This window comes from Pituophis catenifer, unplaced genomic scaffold, assembly GCF_029215685.1.
Source record: "Pituophis catenifer annectens isolate HBS135680 unplaced genomic scaffold, rPitCat1.0.hap2 SCAF_84, whole genome shotgun sequence".
Lineage (NCBI taxonomy): Eukaryota > Metazoa > Chordata > Lepidosauria > Squamata > Colubridae > Pituophis > Pituophis catenifer.
This window is the reverse complement of record NW_027256964.1, coordinates 32456-45000: the sequence shown is the minus strand read 5'-3', so window position 1 is coordinate 45000 and position 12545 is coordinate 32456. Positions and strand designations below refer to the sequence as shown.

Sequence of the window (12545 nt, the reverse complement as noted above, 5' to 3'; positions counted from 1 at the left end):
AGCTGAATCCCATAGTGGTGTATTTTTTCAACGTGGTGGCACACAATGGACTTTTATTCCACTGCCTACTTTAAGAAGACTTTGTGGACCTCCGATGTGGGTGTCTATTTCCTTTTTATTTGGGTTTTTGTTCAGTTCTCGGAGACATAAAAGTCCATGAATCAACCCCAACAAGGACGTGACCTCGATTCTCCCTCTGGTACCGAAAATAATCACGAAATCAAAGGACTTTTCCATCCTGTATTTCTCGCTTGGAAACCGCTGGAGGAGTTTTACATAAAATTATCTTCGCCGATTCCAAAATGGGTTGAGCAGATCTTGATTTAAAGTAAAGGTGGAATAATAATAATAATAAAAAATTCAGATCAAGGTCAGTTTCTGGTGATATCAAGGATGTATGAATGTATTTTTTCTCGATAGACTAATAAGGAAGCCGTTTGCTATTACTTTTCTCCAGGGTGTTTCTTTAGACTTCCAAATCGACCTACAGAATAGCAGGGTCCTAGGATTGGAAGGGAGCCTGGAGGTCATCTAGTCCAGCCCCCTTGCTCAAGCAGGAGACCTTCTACCATCCCAGACAAATGGCTGTCCAATCTCTTCTTGAAGACCTTCAGCGATGGCGCGCCTGCAACTTCTGAAGGAAAACCCTTCCACTAATGAACTGATCTGCAATTATGCAATAAGAGAGTTGGAAGGGACCTTGGAGGTCTTCTAGTCCAACCCCTTGGTCAAGCAGGAGGCCCTAGACCATCCTGCACAAATGATGTCCAGTCTCGTCTTGAAGACCTCCAGTGATGGACCCCTCACAGGTTCTGCAGGCAAATCATTTCTCCTTAAGTTCTAGGTTGGATCTCTCCATCCATTGCTTCTTGTCCTGCCTTTGGGAGCTTTGGAGAACAGGTTGACCCCCCCTCCCCTCTTCTCTGTGGCAGCCCCTCAAGTACTGGAAGACAGTTATCATGCCCATCCTCAAGAAACAAGACAGGATGGTCTAAGGTTTCCTGCTTGACCGGAGGGTTGGGCTACTAGAAGACTTCCAAGGTCCATCTCTCTATAATCTCAGATCAATCAATCAGAGAAACGGCTACCCTCCAGAAGTTGTGGGAGCTCCATCACTGGAAGTCTTCAAGAAGAAACTGGTTGGACTAGAAGACCTCCAAGGTCCCTTCCATCTCTGCTATTCTATAATCCTAGATTAATCAACCAACGTCTTGTCTCCAGAAGCTGTGGGTGCTCCATCACTGGAAGTCTTCAAGAAGAAACTGGACAGCCATTTGTCCAGAACAGCATAGGGCAGCGATGGTGAACCTATGGCACAGGTGGCACCCGTAGCCATATCAGTGGGCACGCGAGCTCAGCTGATTTTCGGGTCTTCTGGGCCCACCAGAAGTAGGGAAACAGGCTGTTTCCTGCCTCCGGAGGGCCTGGGAAGGCCCATTTTTCTCTCTCACCTGGCTCCAGGGCCTCTCTAGGAGTCTGGAGGGTGAAAATGGCCTTTTGGATGTTGTCAAATGGGCTGTTTTCGGCCACCGGAGGACCTCCGGTGGGGTGGGGAAGGCTGTTTTCGCCCTCCCCAGACTCCTAGAGAGGCCCTGGAGGCAGGTGAGAAAGAAAAATGGGCCTAACGGGCCATTGCATGCCAGGAGCAGAGGAGAGGGGGGTCACGCACATATGTGCGGGGCGCATAGAATTATGGGTGTGGACACGCATGCGCGTGACCCCCCACCCACCTACCCCCTTCTGGCACGCGATGGCAAAAAGGTTAGTCATCCCTGGCAAAGGGAGGTTGGACTAGAAGACCTCTGAGGTCCCTTCCAACTGCAGAATTCTCTCAATGGTTTCCGAGGATGAAAATCTTCTGCTCTCTGGCAATCGTCTGCGAGGGGTCCTGGGGGTCCCGAGGGACTGAATGTGTGAAGCAGGTGCACATTTCAGGGAGCACAAGGAGGCCTTGTTTCCACCAGACGCGGTTTGAGCGTTGGAGAGGCAGAGGGAGGGGAGGGGGGGGAGGCCGGCCTTCGATCCGATGAAAACGCGGACTGTCTGTCCGCCCTGGGACAAGGCGGCCAGTGTTTGGGGGAGATCCTTCAAGAGGAAGGGCCCCGTTCCAAGCAGGGGTGCGGCAGTAGAGACACACACACACTAGCGTGGCTCTAGGGAGACGAGGATGAGCAGGAATGTGCCTCTCAGGCCCTCTGGGCATAAAAATGGAGGTCGCGGTGTGGTTTGTGGGTCTTTTGTGCCAAGGGAGGCAGGAGATGGCTTGCAGGCATTGGAAACAGATGGTCAGTTTGGAATAAAACTGGCGTTTGAAACTTTCAGGCAGTATTTCCCGACCTTAGTCGCTTTCGGAGGGGTGGACTTCAACTCCCAGAATTCCCCAGCTCTGCAGTGGGGTGATGACTTGTCTGCAAGCTCAGAGAGCACCAAGGAACCCATAATCCTTCTCCTTCCCCTTTTTCTCCTCCTCCTCCTCTCTGCAAACCTCCTTGCCTTCTGATGTTTTAACCTAGTTTGGTAATGCAGCATCTGCAAGAAAACAGCCGTCAAGGACTCCATAGCCTTCCTCCTCCTCCTCCTCCTCTCTGCAAATCCCACTCTCTTCTAGCACTGATGATGTCGCCAAGTTGGGTCATAAAATGTCTTCAAGAAAACAGCCACATTCGGAGACCCCCGAGCAGCCCACAGACTTATGAATATTAAACAAAACTGAAGGAAATTGAACTTCTCCTCTTATGACGCTTCCAGCATAAAGTTCAAGAAAGCGTCCAATTAAAAAAAATTCTTTTTACGGCATTCGCTTCCTCTTATCCCAAGAAGCATCTTCAATATCCATTAAGGCCCAGAGCCACTGATTAATCAGTACGAAGTTAGCCAACTCTTTAATTCAATTGCCCATCCTTATTATCTGCTTTTTTTTTTTTTAACCCTCTTTAATTGTCTTTTTTAAAACGTACATTTGCAATGGTCTAAAACACATTTCGATGCTGTCCGTAATTCGGTTTTTAGAGGCTGCTAACCCGTCTGGACCGAACTGTGGGAATCCGAGCTGTTTTAATTGAATATCCTGCCATTTAGACAAACGGAGGATCTCTGGCAATAAGCAGAAGATTGAAAAACTTAATTAGCAATAAGCTGATCTTCTCCAGGCTTCGCCCTTCTTTTAACCCGCAAATTCCAATAAAAAGGGAAAAAAAATACAATTACTTGCATTTTTCACAATGAGATTATTCCAGAATATATATATATATATATATCTTTTTTCTTTTTTCATAGGCTTATATGTGCATATTCTTTCTAGCCAGGTTTTACCTATGTAAACTTAGTTGTTCACCTAGGGCTGAAGAACAACTAAGTTTACATAGGTAAAACCTGGCTAGAAAGAATATGCATATATATATATATATATATTATATATATATATATATATATATATATATATATATATATATATATATATTCCCAGTGAATGGAGTTCTAAATAATGCTTTCATCCCGACATTTTCCAAATATGCTGGAAATTTGGGGGAATTTGAACTTCAAGGGATCATTATTACATGATACAACAACTCTATACAGGTTGCCTTGATGGAGCCTGAAATTCCGTTACTAAATGAGACATTTGCCACTAGAGGTAGTCCTTGACTTACAACAGTTCATTTACTGACCGGAGTTATAACGGCACTGAAAAAAAGGGACTCAGGATCGTTTCTCAGATTTACGACCGTCGCAGCCATCCCCGTGGTCACGTGATCCAAATTCAGATGCTTGGCCGCTGACTCACATTTATGACCGTCGTACTGTCCCAGGGTCACGTGACCTCCTTTTGTGACCTTCCGATGAGCAATGTCAAGGGGGAAGCTGGATTCACTTAACAACGGTGTTGCTAATTGAACAACTGCTGGGATTCACTGAACAACGGTGGCAGGAAAGGTCGTAAAATGGGGCAAAACTCACATTACATGTGTCTCGCTTAGCAAGGGGACATTTTGGGGCTCCCTTGGGGTCGTAAGTCAAGGACTTCCTGTATTTTGCAGATTGTGTTTTTGTCACGGGGAATGTTCCGGTGGGGAGCGGGTTGGGGTTGCCAGAAAAGCCACAACGTTGTGTGGGGTGCTCCAGAGGGAACTGGTTGCCGAGAAAACTCAGACAAATTCCTGATTTCCACAGAGGACGAGAAGAGCCACTCACCCACTGCTGCGCCCCCCCCCCCCCCCCCCGCTCTGCCACTAGGATGCCGCTTTTAAACCACGGGAGATGAAACTGAAGCAGCTCTGTTTTTTATTTTTTATTTTTTTTATTTTTACGACCTCTGCAATCAAGAAAATACAGCAAGTGGGAGCCTTAGAGGGACCCTGGAACAGAGCATTCGTCCTAGAAGTACAGGGGAGGTTAGGGGAAGGGAGGGAGGGAGGGGAGAGAAGGAAGGGAGAGAGAGATATAAAGGAACAGAGGAAAAGGAAGGAAGGAAGAGAGAGAGAGGGAAGGAAGGAAGGAAGGGAGGGAGGAAATGAAGGAAGGAAGGGAGGAAGGGAGAGAGAGAGAGAGAAAGGAACAGAGGGAAAGCAAGGAAGGAAGAGAGAGAGAAAGAAGGAAGGAAGGCAATGAAGGGGGAGGAGGGAGATAAAGGAACAGAGGGAAAGGAAGGAAGGAGATAAAGAGAAAAGAAGGAAAGAAAGGAGGGAGGGAGAGAGACAAGTAAGGAAGGAAGTGAGGAAGGAAGGAAGGAAGGGAGAGATAAAGGAACAGAGGGAAAGGAAGGAAGAGAGAGAGAGAAAGAGAAAGAAGGAAGGAAGGAAATGAAGGGAGGGAGGGAGAAAAAGGGAAAAGAGGGGAAAGGAGGGAGGGAGGGAGGGAGGGAGGCTGTGACTCACTTAACAATCATCTCACTTGGAAATTCTGGTTCCTAATTGTGGGGAAGACAGTTTCAGGACCACGGACAGATCTGAACATGTGCTGATTACTCCTTGTTCAGCAACGACAGTTGGGACCGTGCATTTGGTCGCTAAGTGAAACTCTGACTGCTCTTACGATCCTACTACAACGTTGCAGACCTGCGAAGGCCCCCCTAATCCTGTATCTTTACCCCTAGACCATTCACACAAACAAACTGGGTTTGCCTGTAAAAAATGCATTTTTCTCCCAGTGCAAAAAGAGCCAAGTGAAGAATGCAAACAGGCTGTGGAAAAGCAGAATTTAATTTTCCAAATTCCTGCCAGCATCGTGTCTACAGAAAAAAAAAAAAACACCATGCAAATATTGCCACATGCTAAAATCGTGGCTTGTTTAACCTAAGATTTATTGACCGAATCCCAATTGGCTGGAGGGAGGGGCATATTTGATATCAAAAGCGAGCGAGCTGCATTATGGCTGCATTTGCAAACTGTAGCTGCTTTTTGTGTAGCCCTCACACGGTGTGTAAATGAAGCACAAGGGTTCCAAACAAACCCACAGCTTGGGGGTACACAACCCTTTGAGCTGCAAACAATACGCTTGACAAGCCACACTAGTCTGTTACCACAACAACACAACAGCGGAAGGAAGGAAGGAAGGAAGGAAGGAAGGAAGGAAGGAAGGAAGGAAGGAAGGAAGGAAGGAAGGAAGGAAGGACTGCACGATGCTGTTACTTTAACCCAGAGTTTCTCAAACTTGGCAACTTGAAGATGGATGGACTTCAATTCCCAGAATTCCCCAGTCTTGGAGCATTGAAGATTTTTTTTCAATCTCTAATGCAAACGCAAAGTCAGAGCTGCCATATCCTGATTGCAAAAAAAAATAAAAAATAATCTAACTAATATAGATTTCGCCACTAGATGTCGGCAAAGACCAGGCAGGCAAGGAAGTTGAGCTCCAGACTGCCTCTAGTGGCTGGTCCAGTTATTGAGGCCAAACCGGATCAGGTTATTTACGAGCAAAGCTTTTGAGTTCCTAATTTATGGAGCCATAAAGTCATACCTGAAGGCAAGTTCTCTTCAAGCCCCTTGCCAAATGTTGTATATTTCTTTTTAAGTGAAGTGCTTGGCTGGTCTCAGCAGCAGCCAATTGGAGACAAGTGAGGGCCAAGATCTATAATGGCTTTCCTTTTAGTGTGTGTGTGTGTATGGGGGGGGGGGTAGTCCTTGACTCATGACAATTGAGCCCCAAATTTTGTTACTAAGCAAGACATTTATTAAATTCCTTCCTTCTTTCCTTCCCTCCCACTCTCCCACCCTCCCTCCTTCCCTTCCTTCCTTCCTTCCTTCTCCCACACTCTCTCATCCTCCCTCCCTCCCTCCCTCCTTTCCTTCCTTCCTTCCTTCTTCCTTCTCCCACACTCTCTCACCCTGCCTGCCTCCTTTCCTTCCTTCCTTCCTTTCCTTTCTTTCCTTCCTTCCTTCTTCCTTCTCCCACACTCTCTCACCCTGCCTGCCTCCTTTCCTTCCTTCCTTCCTTCCTTCCTTTCCTTTCCTTCCTTCCTTCCTTCTTCCTTCTCCCACACTCTTTCACCCTGCCTCCCTCCTTCCCTTCCTTCCTTCTCTCTCTTTCTCCTTCCTTCTTCCTCCTCCCTCCCTCCCTCTTCTCATCAGGGGGGCAACTGGGGACAGGGAGCCAGATCGCATGTTGTGGGAAGGGGGCCAACATTTAACAGAAGGTTTTTTGGACCAAACCCTGTGATTTACCTCCAGATCTTCCCCTTTGGAAATAACCTTGAAGGTTTTTAAGTGCGTCGCAGGCTCCTTTCCTCCGACTCATTCAACATCCTCCCTCCGATGCATCCCAGGTCCCATTCGAGACCCTCCCCCCTCCGCAACCACCACCACCCATGAAACTCCCTCAAGGAAGTCCCTCCCTCTCAAAAGCCCAGAAAATATCCCTGGCACCCCAAAGAGCATCCATATCCCCCCTCAATCTCCAAACTCTCTTTTAGGGCCAGCAAAGGAAGCCCTCAGCAACAGGTCCAGCAGCCCTCTGTACATGCTCAGAGTCTGCTCTCAACCCGCCGAAGACAGCGAAGGAGATTCTCATGCAGAAAAGCTATTTTTGAAAGCGAGATTTTGCAAAAATGAAATGCAGACTCTGGGATGGGGTGCATTTGCAGGGAACCTCAAAGCCAGCCAGTGCAGCTGAGGGCAAAGCACGGGCTGCCTCGAACAGCTTGGCAAAGGCCTCGGTCGGTTGGCACCGCTTCGCCACACACCGCTGTGTCCCCACAAGCCAGATGATGCGATCCAGGCAAGGAGACGCCGTAAAACTGCAGCTAACTGCGGCTGCAGTCCCAGAGTTATGGCCGCCTGCAGACCGGCGCGAAAAGAAATCCTCGCCTTCCAAGCCCCGAGGGTCGGGGGGGGGGGCATGCTGGCAAAGGGATTGGTGGTGCAATTTTGCAGGGCACAGGGGGAGTCCTCCACGTACGACCGTGACTGAGCCCAAAATATCCGTTGCTAAGTGAGACAGTTTTGAAGTGAGCTTTGCCCCATTTTACCACCTTTCTTGCCATTGTTGTTAAGTGAAGCACTGCAGCTGTTAAATTAGTCACACGGTTGTTAAGTGAATCGGCCTTCCTTGTTGACTTTGCTGGTTGGAAGGTCGTAAAAGGGGATTGTGTGACCCCCGCAACGGTCATAAGTATGAACCAGTTGCCAAATATGAACTAGTTGACCTCCCTCCCTCCCTCCTTCCCTTCCTTCCTTCCATCCTCCCTCCCTCCCTCCCTCTGCTTTATTTTCTTCTTCTTTCCTCCCTCGTTCCCTTCCTTTTATTCCTTCCTTAATTCTTCTCCTTTTTTCTTTCATTCCTTCTTTTTCTCCTCCTCCTTCTCCTCCTAGGTTTCGCATCTTACACACCTCTTTAGGTATTTTTATCATTCCATCCATTTTGCGCCTCCAGACCGTGACTTCAATCCTTCCTAAGGACCAAAGTGTGAAAAATATAAACGCAGGCCGAGATGCACAGATCTCACAATTGAATGAATAAAATACATAAATAAATAAATTCCATCTCAGGGGGCTGATCCTCGCCCCCTCCCCTCCCCAGTAATAACGCAAGACATCCACACCAAAAGCATCGACCTTGGCTTGAATGCGCCCATCCTGAGAAACCATGGTTTGTTTAACTACCACCTAAGGCAAAACGGGTGTCCTGTCTTCTCATTCGGTTCCAATGAATGACTGACACACACAGAGATACCTTAGAAATACACACACAAACAGTCCCCCAGGGAGGGACCACCGTAGATGGGCAAGGAGCAGTCAAGCCGTCTCGGAGCAGAGATGAGACAGACAGATAACCACAGAAAGAGCCTTTTCTCTTCCCGAAGGCTAAAATCGGGGGAAAAAAATCAGATGGCCAAACTTTTAAAGTTCCTTTAAAACCCTTCCTTTCAGGTAACTGACAACTACAACAGAGCCTGCCTAGACCCTAAAATATTTATACAGCGAGTCCTCGACTTACAACAGTTCATTTAGTGACCATTCAAAGTTACAGATCGTTTTTCACACTTACAACCGCTGCAGCCTCCCCATGTCAAAATTGGCAACTGACTCGTATTTATGACAATCGCAGCGTCCCCAGGGGGGTCACGTAATCCCCTTTTGCGACCTCCTGACTGGTAAAGTCAATGGGGAAGCCGGATTCACTTAACGACCATTTTATTCACTTAACAACAGCGGTGATTCGCTTAACAACTGTGGCAAGAAAGGTCGTAAAGTGGGCCGAAATTCACTTAATGACTGTCTCGCTTAAGGAACAGAAATTTTGGGCTCCGTTGTAAGTCGTAAGTCGAGAACCTGTATAGCAACGCAAAGAACATCTGCAGAGGGGTTTCAAAAAAGAAGAAAAAGAAGATATAATAACGTCCTTTTAAAAAACAAAAGTGGAAAAAGGAAACTGAAATTAGAAGAAGAAAAAAATCCCGAATCTCGTAAAATCATTCATAAAATCCAAAGGTTTCAAAGCAGAATTCAGATTCCAGAAATTAAAACTTGGCTCGTGCCGGGACCCTGGCTTTGAAGATCAACACCATTTAGTTCTTAGGTTCATTTTCTGTGCCTGGACTTCTGCAGATCCTTTCAAACCAGGGACGGACCAGGCCGCCCGAAAAAAAATGAACAATCTTCACGTCTGTATTGTGAGCCTGACGAGAATATAATGGCTGGTTGTGTTTTCCCAACGTCCTTTCGCTGCACCGAAGGAGCGGAAGGCAGTTGTCATGGTGCTGAACACAAGCCAACATAGGCACTTGGAAACGCCTTGCCTGAATCAAACCAAGGTCAGGCCGTCGCTAGCCTCCTGCGTGCAAAGCGACTCCGGCGGGAACTTGCAAGCCAGCTTTGCAAAAACCCTAGAAACCACGATCCCGTTGCAAACAGACACAGCGGTAAGCCAACAAAGGAGATTTCCAGTTTGAATCTCAGCCTTTTTGCAAAAAAAAATTCAGAGAGGTTCGGCTTCTCTTCGGTTGTACTAAACCATAGTTTGTTTCTGAATCACGGACGGGTTAAATCGCCCATGTGGTGCTAAATCCCACTTGGGCATCCATCAAAGCGCAGCCAAAAGTCATTTTTCCAAACCCCTTTTCCTGCGTCTTGGCATCGCCTCCAGCTGGCCTGAGCTTTTCCCAAGCACAATTTTGCTAGTGTAAAACACACTGCTTAACACGCTGCTGGGATAAAGGGAGGCTTTTGGAGAAGTTCAAAGATTTGCCACCGAGGTCAAGGACTCGCCTCCGACTTCTCTGCTTCTATCCATTCAACCCAAAGCCCATTAAACATAAGACAGATGTGATTTATATATATATATATATTCATCCAATCCTTTCCTTAACTCCCCTTTCCTGTTTAAAATTCTGTCCCGGTTGGCTAAAGGTTACTTCTCGGTTCATTTCTTGAGTGATTTTCCTCAAGATCAGCGCCACGGATTAATAAATCACCCACCGTGTCCACAGATATGATCCCAACCAACCGCCTCGTGGCTGATCAGCTGTTTATTCATCACCAGAATTGCTTGGCGGTTTCACGCTTTGCAGGAATCACATGCGCCGAAAATGCTTCCTTGAGACTGTACAGGGGCTGAGTCCCTGTCCCCGTTTTTTTAAAAAATTAGGTTAAAATTGTAGCTTGGAGCAGGGAAGGAGTTTCTCTCACTGGGCACAGATGGAGAGGGAAGAAGCTGATTTTATATATATATAATGCCAGTCCCTGGCAAAGAGGGGGTTAAATGCCAGACCTGATTAAGATTTTCTTCTTAGAAATAATAAATCCTGGATGGGTGGGAGAAAAAGGAGGGGGGGGGAGCCTGCCTATCCTTCCTGGAAACAGCAGGTTGGAGCCAGACTGGAACAAGTCAGCATTCTCACCCCCCCCCCCCCAAAAAAAAACAAGCTTTGTGAATCCTGCAGGAGATTTTTCAAGCCTTGTAAAAATCGGGGATATTTGATGAGTTTTCCCTCCTGATGGCAGGGGTCAGGGCTTTTCTGGTGTTTGCCATTCCGAAAGAACAACACAAACGGACCCACAACCAGGCACAGAGAGGCTGGCAGGACAGCATCTGAAGAGGGCGATATGGTTTTTTTTCCCCCTGTGTCGAGTTCGGGGCAAGTATGGAGAAGGCACCCATTTCTTCAACCCAAGCCTCACATAAATAGAATTAAATGGACGAGACTGGGTGAAACTAGCAAGCAAGACCGACCTTAATCACACAAACCCCCAACCCCCCCCAAACACCTCAATTTATGCCCCCCACTCACCCCTTTAAGAAAAGAAGAGGCTGTTCACATTTGGGGCTCGACACACACACACACAAAACAACCAGCAGCCAGAAAGACCTCGTTCTTTGCACGAAGAAAAGATGCAGGCTATATTATTATTATTATTATTATTATTATTATTATTATTATTATTATTATTATTATTATTATTATTATTATTAGATTATCTATTACCTATCGGTATTAGATTATCTTCTTCGGAAGCTGCCAGGATAAGTGCCGATTTGACCTTCCTCCCACGCGCTGCTCCACACACACACACACCCCAATTTGGAGAGTCACAAAGAAGGTAGGAATAGAATTCATATTCAGAGCCAAGGATGGAGGGATGAAATATATACATAGAATGGCAGGGGTGGAAGGGACCTTGGAGGTCATCTAGCCCAACCCCCCGCCTAAGCAGGAGACTTTACACCATGGTGGACAAACGGTTGCCCGGTCTCTTCCGGAAAACCTCCACCAGAGTTAGCTTTTGGGAGGCAACGCCGATGTCCACGTCTAAGAAAGACGGGCGGCATCGCTCCACGCCAACCCCAGCGTCGGAATTAGACCTGGGTCTCAACTGAGCCCCGTTGGATCGTCTGAACAGAGCCCTCCTCCTGGTGAGATCTCCAAGGGGTCCTGGACACGCTCCTTCTCGCCCACCCGCGAAGTCTGCTGCATTCCCACCCGAGAGAGAAAGGGGGGGGCGAACAATGCCCGCAACGCTCCCTTACACACGGCTGACCCGGGAACACGGGGGCAGGTTCACCTTCACACGTACCCGGGTTGGCTCGCGCGCCCCGCGGGACAAGAAGGATTTTTTTTCCGCCAAGCCAACTTCTCTCGGGTCTGGCCGGGGTCCAACTCCTCCGCCCCCCCAAAAAAAGAGAGGTCGTGCAAATGGGCGGCGCGGTGCCCAGTTTCTCCCCCAGTCCCTGGGCACATGTGCCTGTGTGTGCATGGCAGGCTGTTGCATAAACAGCCGAGCAACTTAAGGCTCGCCTTGCACGCGTCTGGCTGCACGTCGGAGGCGGCCGCCAATGGAGGGTAAGTCCTTGGTAGCGGCTGGGGTGACACGCGTGACGCTCGGCTGCACACCAGCCCGGGCGCTGCCCGGAGGGGGCTCGGCGGCTCGGAGGACGGGGTGGGGGGCTTCGCAGCCGGCCCCACGCAACCGCCCGGGTTCCCGGGTGGCAGCCCCCGAGGGCGAGCGGCAGCGCCCCCACCTTCGCCGCGTGGAGCCAGCTGTTCCAGCTGCTGCGCCATCGCCTGCCAAGTGGGGCGGGGGGGGGGTCCCCCCGCTGCGAGCCCCCTTCCCCGCCCGCCGCAAACAGCCGCCGCTTTCCCTGGTCCTGAAAGTGACAGTGAAAGTCGCCCACCCGCGGAGGGAGGAACACGGCTGCCCCCCCACCGCCGCGCCCCCCCCATCCCCAGGCTCAGAGCCGGGGAAGTTGGAAGAGAAGGTCGACCCCTCCTCTAATCCCGCCGCCGCCCGCCGCCAGCCTCCCACCCGCGCGCCCCCTCCCCTCCCAGCCCCACGCGCGGAGCAGCCCCCTTACCTGGTCGCCGAAACCCACTGCATCCACATTGTCACGCCTGCGGTGGCAGAAATGGGGAGGAGGGAGGGGGGGGTCAAATCTTCCCAGCCATGCGGGGAGAGTTGGGGGGGTCGCCGCTGCAGCCGACCGGCGGAGAAAGAGAGAGAGGGCGACCCCCGCCTCCCCCCAAAGCCGCCGCCGCGAAGTTGGCCGGGCAGGCGGAGGGGTCAGCGGGGGCGCCGGCCCCGGCCCGAGTGGGGGGCGCGAGCCGCCCCCCGGCA

At 49.4% G+C, this 12545-nt stretch overlaps 1 protein-coding gene across 1 annotated transcript in view; it reads right to left on the bottom strand.

The window, feature by feature from the left end:
• AJAP1 (adherens junctions associated protein 1) overlaps window positions 1-12313 on the bottom strand; it is a 48038-nt gene extending 35725 nt beyond the window's left edge. The window contains exon 1 of the mRNA XM_070956563.1: window positions 12286-12313. Within this exon, the coding sequence (XP_070812664.1) occupies window positions 12286-12308 (23 nt within the window). The 5' untranslated portion in view covers window positions 12309-12313. The remainder of the gene's footprint in view (window positions 1-12285) is intronic.
• Window positions 12314-12545: the final 232 nt, after the last annotated feature.